The following is a 15,256-nucleotide window of genomic DNA, read 5'->3' as shown; positions in this document are numbered from 1 at the left end:
TCAGCAACTCCCTGAAACACAGTACTTGCGTTAGTATGGTTTTCAATATTGTAAACATAACACACACTTGGGGTCGACGGCACAGGTACATATAAAGAGATAACCACAAATAATGCATTGTCTAGAAGAATCAAGGAATATTTAAATATGATCAGATTTAATCGACTTATTTCTCCGATTTCTTTACATCTGCATCATCTAAATGGGATCTTGTGATTGATAGGGAAGAAAGTATAGCAAATGGAATCACGTTATATGATCACGCTCGATGGAGCTGTCAGTACCCATACCTCGTGCTGCTGAAGAATATCTATGGATGTTGTAAATGTGGTGCGCACTTCCGAAAGCTGTTGCGACGATTCGTATCCGCATGGTCCCACTTCCACTTCCCCTGGAATTACTTGAATGTCAGGCTGCGTATCAAGTCCGTGGGTTGACGCTTCAACAACTGCCTGAAACATAGTATTTGCATTAGTAAGGATTGCAATATTGAAAACACAACACACACTTGGGGTCGACCGCACAGGTACATATCAATGGCTAACCACGAATGAAACATGGTCTAGAACAATCAAACGACAAGTGTTCCATTCCTGATGATCACGCTCGATGGAGCTGTCAGTATCCATACCTCGTGCTGCTGAAGAACATCTAGGGCTGTTGTCAATGTGGAGGACGCTTCAGCGTCCCCCTGAAAGTCAGTACTTGCATTAGTATGGATAACACTAATTATAACTGAAAACAAACAGCAGGGGACGACAACTAAGGTGTATATCAATTGGAAAGCACTAACCAAACAATTGGTAAAATAATCACACGATACATAAAAACTATTACTTGACATGCATAAAACAAGTCTGTAGCGGAATAGCCAAGTTTGATTACCTGATACGCGCAAGAAGTGGTTGATAACTGTGGGCACGTCACGGATGTAGAATGTTCTTGCTTCAGATTCAGTGGATAGTCAAGCAGTTGTAAAGGTAAATTATTGTTTCATAATGAAATGCAAATATGAAAAATTGCCATGTAAACCGACAGAATACTTGAGAAGAATGCTATTGAAAATGCGCAATATAGCACAGTTCCCTGTGCCCATAAATAGATTTCCTTTGGGGGTTATAAAATCGAAAAATAATTTATTGATAAATGTAATTATTCAAAAAGCTATACACTCATATCAATGTCGAAAGTATTACAAGGGACACAACACCTAAAATATCAATTAATCCATTCGGCTACCTACACACTACTGCAAGGCCTAAAGCTAAATCTGGACAATTGACTCAAAAGTGGCGGAATGTGGACGAATAGAGTTGGAATAGCGCTTGCGAGCAATTTTCGTGTTCGCCGTTTATTCTTCTTTGTTACCCAAGATGTGGCGTACATGTTCGAGGAAAAGTGCCGGCTGCAGATGCGGTATCGATCACCCCTCTTGTCCTCAAAGACTTGCTGGACTCTACTTTCAAGCTCTTCCGGTGGATATTCGCAGTGTCTGAACCATTCTCTTATTCGATCAACAGTTTTAGGGAATACATGCATTGTAGTGCCTTCAGATTTAGCATGGGTCTTCGAAGGGCAACTGCTAATCGAACAGGCAGGCATTGTTGAAAATTCTGAAAAGTAAATATCTAGATTATTATAAAACCTTGATGAATAAAAATGTCATAAAAAAGTAAATGAACCATACCATGTTCAATGCAAGGTTTGTTTTGGTCGCCGGAACTATACCAGTTCATCATGTGCGGCTTAGTATTTGCATAAGTTACAGACATTTTTTAAATGATGTGACTAAACTCTGAACATGTGACTCATCCCTTGGATGTTTTGTCTTGCACGAGAAGGAAACATGCTTACATTATAGACTGGACCCCCAAAGGATGCAATTCGATGACAATTGACACAGATGAAAATAAATAGATTTATTGATAGCATAACAATTGAAACTCAAGTCAATAGCAATGAGACCAATGACCATAGCACTATTGGGTACTGTAATTACAAATAGATAGAAATGTAAAAATGACCGAAATATGACTAGGATACATGGCCTTACCTCGACCAACAAACAGTTGGATTCAGCAGGCCGAGCAGTATGTTGCAGGAGAACAGGTAGATGGCCACAGGTAGCACACTGACGAGTTTGCTCGAAGCGGTCACAGATAGCACGACGACGAGCAGATTAGCATAGATCTCTGTGCCTCTCAGGTAGAAGGTTCAGGAGTTGACTTGCAAAGCACAAATATGTTCTCATGAGACATATCAAGTGGTTTATAAAGTATTAGAAACAGGGGTGTGTTTGTGAATGAATGGCGTGTGTATGTCGTGGTATTACGTGGTTTGCAGGGGGGAGGCCTGCCTGGAGACACGGGGTCTGAGGAGGCCATGTGAGCGATGGCCCCTGGGTGTGGGATACCTTTTGAAGTGTACATGCTGTTTGGCACCTTGGCCGTTTGCATCCGTGACAGCCCCCCATGCCAGCGCTCATCCCCAGGTGCGAACCGCCTTTGATAGAGGGGGGTGGTATGGATGGGTCTGGGGCGTGCAGATAAGGCACAGGAAGACTGCTGAATGGAGACACACTTATGTGATTGCAGGGGGGCGGCCTGCCTCAGGGGAGGCCTGCCTGGAGACACTGGGTCTGAGGAGGCCATGTGAGCGATGGCCCCTGGGCGTGGGATACCTTTTGAAGTGTATTTAAACAAAAGGAAGGAACATATAACAAACTACATCAACACAGTATATATCCTCAAACAGCAATTTCTTGTAGCAACCACGAAACAAATATGGGCTGCATTATGTGTTCTCAATAATCATCAAAAAGCAGTTTTACCAAAAAATATAATTTTTAATATATTAATCTCTCTTCAGCACAAGAAATACACTCATTTGTTTAAAAAACATATACACATAACATAGTCATATACATCTTAAAATCATGCCACCTCACAGTGTACAGAATTAAACGCCAAAAATTTCATTAGCACAACACAACAATGGCAACTCAATTTTTCTCATTCCCCATTGTGTGAACCAGCCAAACTTATATAAGTTTCAGTCCTCCGTGTTTCAAAATAACCGGACATTCATCAGGGGCAGAAGTAATCCTGTGCTCCAGGTCGGTTCTTCCTACATATACACCAGGTTGCTATCTCTAAGGATAAAAAGACAAACACGTATCACTAACATGGGCATAATCAGTGTAATCAATCACCATAGCCAAACCCTAATCACCAATAGTGTATCTAGTACACACTACTTCATGTACTGGATCTGCGGTCAGAAGAAATATATGTCTTCGACCGTATAAGCCAAGTCAGTACTGGCTCTTCACTATTACAGCAGTAAGTGAAATTCGAAAGTGAGTACCTAGAAGAATTCTACCAATGGTAGTATTTTTATTCACCTCCTAATCCCGAACACCAGGAATTAAGGGAATGTCCAACCATATTAGAGCCTGTCACAACAACAGAAAACGGCTCACCCTCGGGTGTTAAAGCTGTTCTTTAGTTGGATACAGTCACAACTCAGTGGCATTGTCATCCATCATCTTTTTTTCCGATTTCCTAAACGAACTATCAGTACCTAAAACATAACAAGTTAAGGGTGAGATGCCACCCCCAGATGTCAAGTAAGCCTCTGCTTCTCTAATTAGAAAGGGCCAAAAAGGGTCTTACCTATTTAGGCGGTTTTCAATACTCCGAAAAACACTACAGTAAAAGTCTGTATAGATAGGGCCTCTTCCTTCTAAAATTCCTCTTGCTCTGAAAGAGTAAAAATGCTATGTAAATACATAGCAAAGAGTAGGGGCATCTTCTACAGAGTGATAGAATTAAAGTTACTTCAAAAGGCATCCCCCCGTTCTTACCTTATCTATGCCAGCTGGTAACCTGCAAACAGGCAGAGTACTACATCTCACGCCCGGGATAATAGTAGATCAACACCCTGAGACCACGGCCCAAAAACCGTACTAAAATCCTTCTTCCGCGTCACTAGCGTGATGCGATGACGTCACTACGCACCGCGCCACGCGCGTTGGAACACCTATTCGAATCAGGCAAAACATGCCCGAGTTGCTAAGCAACTAAGGCCACAAGACCTCCGATGGAAAAAAAGGGGTGCGACTCCCACAGCACCAAGCTAAAGGGCAAAAATCCCTGTCAAAAACCAAAAAAGACCGAATATAATGGCAAAGTGTGCAAAACATGTGACGAGAAGGCGTAGGCACTCTCCACCAGTACTAAAAAAGGGCATTCACTGACCCGGGACACGGGAAAAGAAACCTGCTAACCCTGATCATGTCCAAGGTAAAAAGAAAACCACAACAGAACATCACTTACGGTGGAAATTCTCTAAACACAGAGACAACCACAGAGGCAACAACCCCTTGAGGCAAAATGTTCATGGCCTGTATGACATCAAATTGCATAACTTATCCATTTCTTCGCATAGAAATAGAGATTCTCCCTCAATGGGTACCAACAAATAGTGCAACACTCCTAGCATCTCCAAAGTCCCCTCAAGGAAACAAGTAACTTGCTTATCTGATGTTATGCCACTCAATGTTCTCATTCAATCCTGTGACATGACTGTTGGTAAGAAAGATAAGTTTTTGTTCCAGATTGATCAGTTTCCTATTAATTTCGTCTTGGGATCTACCCTTGATCTTTTTTAAGTATGTCTTTTATCTTCGAAATGTTTGACTAGAGGAGCTTTATCCGTATGATGTTTTAAACAGCTCCTATGCTCGATCATCTGAGTCTTGCACTTTCTGTTGGTTTTGCCTATATAAATTAGGTCACACGGACATTTAATCATATAAATTACATTTTCCGTTTTACAATTAGTGTGTTCATTCAACACCCATTCAGAAGTGAGACCCAAATTGACAGTTGTCGTTTTCTTGGTAAATGGACACATGACACATTCTCCACATGGATGGTGACCCTTCACTCGAGGCAGACCCCACAATGTACTTTGGGCACCCTCCTGGCTAAGCACCTGGTGTATGTCATTCTTCATAACGAGATTACGAATGTTGGTGCTCTTTTTGAAGGCTACCATAGGTAATGGACTATTCATTGTCTTTTTCCAATTTTTACATATGATATTCTTAACTTTATAGGATAGATTACTAAAAGTGTTGACAAACACCAATGGAGTCTCATGGTTGACAGTGTCTTTCTTATTCTTTACCAGCAGAGCTTCCCGGTTGTTATTAAAAGCTCGTTTGGCAGCCTGCCTAACCACTTTGTTGGGATAGCCCCTATCGGTCAATTTGTCCATAAGTAAATTGGCCCCGGTTTCGTAATCATGCTTGGTACTGCTATTACGTTTCAAACGTAAAAATTGCCCAAAGGGCAAATTGTCCCAGACATGTTTCACATGGTGGCTTCTATAGTGCAGTAGTGCATTTTTATCAGTGCTTTTGACAAACGGTTTAACCCATAAGCGGTTATCTTGTTGGTAGATAGTGAGATCTAAATAGTTCACTTCTGAGGAGCTCATTGTTGCTGTGAATTTCATGTATCTATTCTGATTGTTTAACCATGCCAAAAAACTATTGGCTTCATCCATCGAGCCATGCCACAGCATAACTACATCATCGATGTATCTTAGCCATTGTGTTATTTGTTGCTTGAAAGGATTAATTTCTGAATAGATTACCGTTTGTTCCACCATATCTACGTACAGATTGGCCAAATTTGGAGCCATGGCGGCACCCATGGCTGTACCTTCAACCTGTAAGTAGAATTGTCCCAAAAATTGGAAAAAATTGTTTGTCAAAGCTGTTTCTGCACACCATAAAATGAAGGCATTACTCACAGGATGATTGTCCTCACGTTAAAGCAGTATCTCCTCAACCACTTCAAGAGTTTCTCGTTGGTGAATGTTAGTATAAAGCGACTGGATGTCTAAGCAAATGAGTATGTCCTTGGTGTGATCAAAAGTGAGCCCTTCAATTTTCCCAATGGCATCTCTGGTATCTTGAACGTAGCTTTTCATTTTCATTACGAAGGGGCGTAGATAGAAATCCACAAATTTAGATAAGGGTTCCAAGATGGAGTTCACGCCCGACACAATGGGTCTACCAGGGGTCTCACCAGATCTTTATGGATTTTGGGCAAGATGTAAAAAATAGGAGTTCTAGCGGTCTCTCTTGCTAGATAGTCTCCTTCCTGTTTACTAATCTGTTTTAAATCAACAGCTTTACCAACTTTCTCTTTTATCATTTTCATGATGGCAGGACCAGGATCTTGATCAATTTTACAGTAGCTGATATTATCTGATAGAAGTCTATGACATTCCTTGATATAGTCTTTCTTATTCATAAGGACTATCGCTCCTCCTTTATCCGCCTGGCACATGGCCCCCTCCCTCGTTCCCACTCTGACTGGAAAACTCCAGAGGTATTTGCAACAGCTAATAAATGTAACACATCACTCTTCCTCTGAGACCACTGTCCTGCATGTGAACCAGCCTGAACTAAGCACATAGCTCGTTCATCTCCACAAACGTGTCCTTGCCTGCGCACCCTCGCCAGTGGAAACTTACTGCCATTCTGACCCTGTGTCTCTGCAAGGTATTCTCTTCATGTGCCAGACCACTGACCACGCCATGATGCCCACCTAGCAGATCCCCAACTAACATTAGACCCCTACTGCAGTATATTGTTGCCTATCAATAACAAATGTCACATACCGGAGATTCTTGTGAGCACAGACCCACACTTCAAACAGTGTATTATAGTGGTCAAGACCCTTAACCTAAGGCCTGTATAATCCAATGTTAATTGATAGTATAGATATATGTGTGACTTTTATAGAGACATAACCGACTGAAAGACTTTGAACAAGTGTTATGTAGTGCATGCATTATTGAGAATATATTATGTTAGCTTAGATAGTGACCCACCCTGCTTCACAGCGACCTGACCTTCACCCATTCGGAGCACAGATGTCTGACGTCCATCCTTGAATGGAGACACACTTGATTCATCAAAAAAATCGAAACAACCGTTGTTAAAATATATGTGGTGTTTTATTTTGTATCTTATTTTGATGACACAAAAATACAAGACTTTACACATTGTACAGGTCAGGTTGCAGCACAGCGAGAGAAAATCCCCTGTACTGACCGCTGTCACTTGGGAAAGTTTCTCTTATGGCACGAACGGCACAGGCGGGTGGGTGCGGTCGCATGGTGACGTCGTTAATGTTCTCCTGTGGGACGGCTGTCTGCTGGACGCGTTTTGGGCGGAATGCGTTGTGTGCACGTGCATGGGTGGCCTATGCACACAGTTGCGCCTTCTCTACTGACTAGATGTGTGCCACACGTGCACTGCCCATTTTGGGTGACGCTGGCTATTTATAGGGTACAGCAGGTGGGAAATGTATGTGTATAGCTACCTGTAGGGCATGGGTGGATGCCCGGACCTAATGAACGTTCATTCGTATATGCTGCACACTGGCGATGTTACCAGGACACAGAGGAACAGATACACATGCGTGTGCTTGCACTACAAACAAACATGTGCTCCCACACGCATTGATAGGTGGTGGACAACATGCGGACATGCAGAGCCTGCTGGCGGCATACAGATGCCTCCATTGTCATTGTGGATAGGCCGGACAGCTGCGGTGTCCGTAGGACACTTAAATTTTTCTTACTTGCTGTCAATGGAAAGAGGACTGTGTACCGCTGAGTCAGAACCCTGTTTCAGTTAAAAAAGAATACCACACAAACACTCAACAACATTCCCATTATTACTGTTTACTTGTACACATGCATACACCCCATTTGGAAAGGGAAGGGGGGTAGCAGAAGTGGATAGTTATTGTGGGGAAATAGGGATTTGCACAACTTAGTTGTGAGGGGGAGGAAGAGATTGATGTATTACTGTAATGTCTCCCATGAAACGGTTTTTGAGGGAAATATATCCTTTTTCATCCTGCCACTCTAAGTTGCTTGCCATTGCTGCGTTACAAAAAGACACGTTATGCTTCTGTACTATTGCATACTGCAGCACATGTGCAGTTATTGGACAAAGTTTAGGGTCCTTACTACATTGTAGTGACGTTCAGGTCTTAGCACTTTCCAGTCATTACTATGGCCGTTTGTTTTTTGTTCCACTTTACAGTAGCAGTGTGGTAAGATTGGTGAAGGCAGACGTCACTTCTGTTGTGATGCATTCCGTTATGGTGTACTCCCTTTGCCTTTGTCCTGTTTGCTTCATAAGTACACGATTTGCAAACCTACTTTATTTTGCCTCGCAATTCTTGCACATGTTGCTGTTTGTCTGTTTTTTTGCTTTTGGTAATTGGTACCACTATATAAGACAGCACCTGCCTTCAAAAGCAGGTTGGATGCCACACGATCTCTGCAAACAGACGCATAGTCCGCGACTGCTGTCCGCGTTAACATGGTGCCAGCAGTTCCACTATGCTGCACAGTTCTTGGTTACAAACTAAGCGTATCCTGCTAAAAACCAATGAAATTCACTGACAAAAAACATTAAAGGGACGTTATGGTTAAGTTGCTCTAGTAAAAACCTATGCAATTCAATGGACAAACGTTGTTACAGGGACGTTATGGTTACAGGTAAAAACACATTTCTGGGGGTTGGTCGGTTTTACCTGTAACCATAATGTCCCTGTAACAATGTTTGTCCATTGAATTGCATAGGTTTTTACTAGTGCAACTTAAACATAACGTCCCTTTAACAACGTTTTTTGTCAGTGAATATATATAGATATATATTTATATATATCTATATATACTCACAGGCATAGAGCAATTCTTCAGAAAGCTAAGTACTATCACTATTAGCAAACACAATATAAAACCAATGCAATACTTTTGGTAAGTAAACCACAGTGTAGAAATACTTAAAGAATGGAAGTATGCAATTCAAGGTAAGTAGAAAGCACTTTGTAGTTACGTTTTTGAATAGTAGACAATTCAAAGGTAAGTAAGAACTTGGACATTTCTTTTCAGAATGGCAGTATGCTATTCAAAGGTGAGCAATAACTTTGTAATACTTTGTTTCAGATACTTATGACAGAAACAACACCAACACAAGGTAAGTTATACGAGTCCTTTCGTATCTAGTTCTGAGTCTCTTTCTGGGTCAGATTGGAGGTAAAAAAGGCAGGCACATCCTGGAGAAAAGTCAAGGGTATCTGTGAAACTCTTCTGTAGCAAGTACGTTTTTGTGGGTAAAAGGGTTCAGGGACTTCGGAGAAGGCTCCCTGAATGCGTTCCAGCGTTGGGCCTGCGTGAACGTAGATGGGCAAACTCCCAACCAACACAAATTCCCCCCCCCAAGTCACACAAGAGCTGCAGAATGACCCTGGATAACTATTATCTCGAGTCTCACAGTGCCTCAGCAGTGAAGAAGATGATGCAGCGCACACCCTCACGATGCAGCAGCTACAGGACCCGGTCACTGGATTCTTGGTCTTCAGACAAAAGAAAAGAAACAAAGGAATTTTGCAGCAACAGTCGAGTCTAAAGGCTCCCAGCAAAGGATTCTTCATTGCTTCTCGTGGCTCTGTGGTTTTGGCCCCTTTTTCAAGACACCAGATTAACGGTTATCATCTGAACAATTTGCCCCCCTTTCTCGGTCCTGCAGTGTGGTGAGGCACTTGAAAGAGTGGAATCTTGCCTCTGGAGGTCTGTAAGGAGTCCACCAAGGTTTCAGGAACATTAGTTCTTCGGAAGACGATGCATGGCACTCAGGCGAGGTCCCAGGGTATTGGCGGTTTGCAGCCCAGGAAGGTCACAGCTTGTTGTGGGATGGCCCGAAATAAAGGTTGTCTCAAGACTGATTGGTCCCACCAGTCTAAAGGAGAGAGTTATGCTTTTCGGAGTTCTCCTGATCCTCGGAAGGGGTCGGACAGCAGAGGTTACTCAGAGTGCTTCTCCGGTCATCTGGAAGTGACTGCGGACATCTTCTCCTCTTCTTCGTTGATTCTTCTGTCCCAGGGGTCAGCCTGTCTTCAGTCCCAGGCGCATGCCTTCTATTTAGCAACCCAGCCAATCAGCACCCATGCACCATTCAAACTCTGGGTGGCGACTGTCCTTTCAGGACAGCCAGCCCACCAGTTGGAACTGTTTGCAGGCAGGCACACCAGAAGACCAAGAACAGCAGAGTTTCTGATTTCTCCACCGTTACCTGTCCTCACAGACACACCAGAGCCATGGCGGGCTAAACAAAGGATTCCTGCTGAAGGAAAAATCAAACCAGGTCCTCCTCCACCCAGCACAGCAGAAGTAGTACCAGGAATGAACAAGCGCATAAGAAATGGCAAAGAATACAGTCACCATTTTGGGTAAATGGTGACCCTTCTGTGCATTACCGCGGCTGTGAACACAGCTTGCGAGTACTCAAAAGTCGGTAGAACACGTCCACTGCCACCAGCCATTCAGGTATGCTTGTCACTGTAACTGTCACTGTAACATAAATGTTACAGGAGAATTGAGAAAGGAGACTCAGCACTCCACATAAGGTGGGGTGTGCTGATCTCACAAAAGGAAAGGTAAGAAGGATGCAAAGTATCCCTCTATCCTTGGGAACATTAGTTCTCACAAGGAAAATAAATGGGAAGCTGAAAGGGCTCTCAGCCACACTGGGCATGGTGCTTTGTGTAGCAAAAGACGCTTATAAAGTTGGAGGAAAGTATGACTCCAAAAATAAAGTATGGAGAGACATATACATGACTCCCATAGTTTTAGTAAAATAAGGGGTAAGTGGGGGAAAAAAGTTTCCACTCACCAAGGAACATAGAAAGGAAATCCACAAGTCCAGCAAAAAATGATGGGGGTCACACAGGTGAAGGAGAATTGGCATACCATGAACAATGTGACTTAACAGTTGGGACATCTGCAAAGCAGCTACAAGAACTTCTCTACAGGCACTTTGCAAACACTGCTCCATGGACAGCAGTTGTAGGGCAAAGGTGCAATATGGCTAGGTAATACTGCCCAATATTTTTAGTGAAGGGCTGTCTGCAAGTGAACTCACTTATTTACCTTTAGCCATCCTCCCATTTTTGGCATGCTTTGTACACTCCCACATTTATAGAAAAAAAGCAGACAGAGCATAGGAGTAAGCATTACTCTAGAGACTAATCCATAGTCCACAGTCCCCCTGTTCTCCACATGATCCATCCTTTATCCCTGTTTACAAGAGTATATAAAATTGTGCTCTGCTAAATGGGTTGTCTGTCAGATTGGGAGCATGTACTAGGGAAAAACAGTGCTGGGTGTGGCCATACACATGCATGCACCCAGCACAATAGCATGAACTTGATATTTATTTGAAGTGCTTTCATAACATAGAGGAATTTATTGCATTGACAGCAACATATTTTGTTTTTTAAGGTGTTAACGAGCATCAATTCAGTTGTCGGTGGACACAAAGCCCCACAATTGTTGTACAAACAGAGCAGCAGACAACTACAGAATTGCAACAATGATGCCAACCAGAAGACCGGGTTTGAGCACCTTCCACCTACAATCGAGATGTGGGCAGACCAGCTCCTTTCACTGAAGGTAACAATACCAACTCTTAATCACTTGCCTGATCCATGAGACTTCAGTGCTCATCCAAGGAGGAACCTTAGAAATTCTGGCTCTGGTATGCTAACTCAAGTGACTCGACCTCCTGCCTCTGTCCCCCAATGGCTACAGCCTACCTAGAGGGGGAATAGGTAAGGGGGGGGGAGTGTGTGTGTGTGTGTGTGTGTGTGCGTGCGTGCGTGCGTGTGTGTGTGTGTGTGTGTGTGTGTGTGGCGCGGCGGCTTGGCTTTTATTCTCTGCACATCACCACCGTAGTGGTCTTAAAACGCGGAGCCTTGTTTGTGTAAAGGTGAATTGTGACGCTGCTCAGTATGGAAGCCCCCCTATGGTCTGTGGGGTGAAAAGGAAACTGGTCCAAAGGGATGAGTGCCAACAGTCATGGAGACAAAATATCACAGACTTGGCTCACAATATGTAGGGAAATTAAAACCTAAGGGTGAGTGATTGTGATCCTTGGGATATATGTTTAGTTTTTGATGATATGATGGCAATCAGAAGGGACAAGCGCTTCCTTTATTGGCCTGCTAAACTTTCATGGATACAGTTACTAGTATTGTGGTCATATTACATTTTTGACGTGCGTTGGCATGAGTTGTGCACAAGAATGTGCCTAGGAGTTGTGGGTGTTACTAATCAGATAATCATATTGGGATCCCCTCCTCTTGATAAACGGATGAGGTTCTGTTAAAGCAGAGCCAGCTGACTACGGTGTCACAGCCGTGAATTGGTTGATTGCAGAATGAGTACTGAGGGACACCAAAGGAGAATTTGACAAGGACTCTCCTGCACTTTGAGCCAAGCCAGATTAGCGTATGGTGGAGAAGAACGAAAAGGTATCGCCTTACATGAAGTGAATTGGTTAATAAGCCAGTGGATTGTACTATGAGAGAATTACATTATAGGTAAAGATGTAAACATGTATGACAGGCTACCTAGGTGAAAGACATTCACATTATAGATAGAACTGTAGGAGGACAACCGTCCATTATCAGAACTGCATACAGAGATTGTTTGGCACCTTCTTAAGCACAGTCTTTGAGGTTTTCCTGCACTGCCCAAGTGTGTTCAACTGATGCCCAAAGGAACAGGAGAGCACATAATCTTCAACTTATTCCCCAAACCTTGAACTGCCAGTTTTTATAGCCAGGAACTCTGGGAGGAACTACAGACACTATTAAAGTGTTGGGTTTGATCTGTCGCTCTTCTGGAAGTACTTGAGGACTGCAAGGAGCTTTACAGGGATGGTATTTGTTAGGAAATAGGTTCTTTTTTCACCTTTCCGTCCATAGATTTCTATGAGACCCCATTGTTTTTGCTTGTTTTTTTTTTAACCCTGTCCTGCCATTCCGAGGTCAGTAAAGCCTTCTACTTTTCTAACCTTGCCTGTTTTGCTCATTCCTATTGGGAAACTGACTAGCCCTAAGGCTGCCAGTATTGAGAGACTGTCTCCATTCATGAATTTCTGTATGTTTACAATTGCACTTATCACCTTACATTGAAGTGCAGTTAGGATATTTTGTATCCTTTACAACTTTTTATATAATTGCTTTTTGGTTACTTTGACAATGTGACTAAGAAAAGCTGGTGGCAGTTGTGATTTTTGCAGTTTTTGTGATCTTTTCCTCGTTCACTTCTGCATTTACCGCAACTGGCTACTAAAGGTGGCTCGCACCCTAAAATGGCCATCCACAAGATTTTTTGCTTGTTCTTGGTCTTTTTCCTGCCTTCTCGGGTCAGTAAATGATCTGGAAATCCCTTTCTTGGCGAAAGCTGTGGCTTTCGCAAGCGAACAGTCTTTGTGTGTGAGTCAAAGGAGGGGGATGGTACTGTCAAGTCCCAATCCACAAACTCTGGCCACTGAAAGATTGTTGCTGGGCTAATGTAGTGACCTGTGGTTGTCCAGGATTGGACAATCCCTGGCTGTTTGAATGGTACAGATCCTTACCGCTGCTGGGCTTGGGCTTACTCCCAGCCTTAATCATGGATAAAAGGGTGACTCCTGCAACTGTTCCTCAGATCACCATTGGAACCAAGACTTCAGCGACCAGAGGACAACCCCTGTAGCTAGCTTCAACTCCAGTGATGGACCCGGTAAAGCTCTGCTCTTCGAATGGATTGTGTCCTCCCACTTATTCCTCATCTTTGATATATTTGTAAGCCTGCTTGCAGCTTCTGATTTTTCTTTTTATAGTATCAGTCGCTGTGTGTCCAGTGGTGGCCCTTGACGGCCTCCGTCGTGTTTTCGTCCAGAGACATCGGGACTTGACTGGCGCATCGTGGCCCATGCTGTCAAAATAATACTGATTCATGATTAATGAAACATTTGAAAAATGTGAAAAATATGAGATAAGTATGAACAATATTGAAAAAATCTTTCTGGACTCCTTTGAGAAACATACATGATCAATATTAACACAAGGCTAAATTGGACTACAGGACATCTCTCCTGATGAGCCACTGAAGAATGTGGTGAAACACGTGTTGGGAGAGTTGTAATGAGTGAGCTTAACTCTTTGGACAATTGTTTGACCTGAAAAATAAAACTGACAAGAATTAAACCGATGGAAGAACAGTGGAAGACACCTGTTGTTTATTTTGAAAAACTATACAAAATCTTATTTACCAGTTGGCGCATTTGGATACAATACCTCCCTCCTTGTCTAAAAAATGAATGTTGCAATGAGGTAGTCACATTAGCGAGATTGACCGATGCATGACAACTGAAAACGGTAACTATTGTATCTCAATGGTATTGCCACAGGACAGTTTTGTTTGACTGCAAACCTCCTTTAAAAACCTGGTCTACACCGAAGACTGGCTTCAAGCGGTGTCCGATTGTGGGGCTAAAATGTCCGTTACGGACCTCAATCGGATCGATTTGTGGTGTCTGGGTGTGGACCACAGAGTCGATGACTTCATTCTACAGAGACCAATGATCACGCACAAAAGAACACAGGCAGTAAGTCTCCTCGACATGTGTCGAAGGAGTCTTCGTCTCGACATAGCCAAAAATCAAAGCCTTCCTTCTCAACTCTTTTAGGACTGATTTTCTATACTCCGGCCTGGTGGACAGATGTATAGAAGACCAACCTATATTGTGACTGGGACAACTCTCGGGAGCTGTAGCCAAACCAGTTCACGTAGCAGTGACAGGCAGTCTAGGCTAAGTTCTTCAGAGGTGGTGAGCTTGTAAAGGGTCCACAATGAGTTCACACAATGGGTATCACAGATTACACTGAGACAGGATGTATAAAAATACAATTATTATTTATTGGCCAAAGCACACTATAGAAATTATAGATAAATGACTACTGCCAGGTAGAGTGATCACACAACACTAGCACAATAGGTTACATATATGCTTTCACTTATCAGAGGGCATAATATGTATCACAAACTCCTGGAAAGTTAAGGTTAAACTATGCACTCTAGCTCCACAGAGAATGATCCCTAACTAAAGACAGTCCAGCCCCAAGTTGTATGGGGCCTTGTGTCCAATAGTTCGGGTAAAGTTCCACAGATTCTGTAAGGCAGGAAGAAATGCAGGTAGCGTCTCTGGGGTCCAGTGAAGGTTTCTAATTGTCAGAGTGCAAGTTAAACTAGCTAACAGAAGTAGCCCCAACTTTCAGAAGTCTTGCGCAAACAAGTAATGGGAGAACCAATATTGTTAGAAGCC

The 15,256-nt window shown here is 42.9% G+C and overlaps 1 protein-coding gene across 1 annotated transcript in view; it reads left to right on the top strand.

The window, feature by feature from the left end:
* Positions 1-15,256, top strand: part of CEP70 (centrosomal protein 70) — a 1,232,997-nt gene that overhangs the window by 789,491 nt on the left and 428,250 nt on the right. The window contains exon 13 of the mRNA XM_069616613.1: positions 11,383-11,553. Within this exon, the coding sequence (XP_069472714.1) occupies positions 11,383-11,553 (171 nt within the window). The remainder of the gene's footprint in view (positions 1-11,382; positions 11,554-15,256) is intronic.

The sequence above is a fragment of the Ambystoma mexicanum genome, chromosome 9 (assembly GCF_040938575.1).
Source record: "Ambystoma mexicanum isolate Mex_15411 chromosome 9, UKY_AmexF1_1, whole genome shotgun sequence".
In the NCBI taxonomy this organism is placed as follows: domain Eukaryota; kingdom Metazoa; phylum Chordata; class Amphibia; order Caudata; family Ambystomatidae; genus Ambystoma; species Ambystoma mexicanum.
This window is presented reverse-complemented; position numbering and strand designations above follow the sequence as displayed.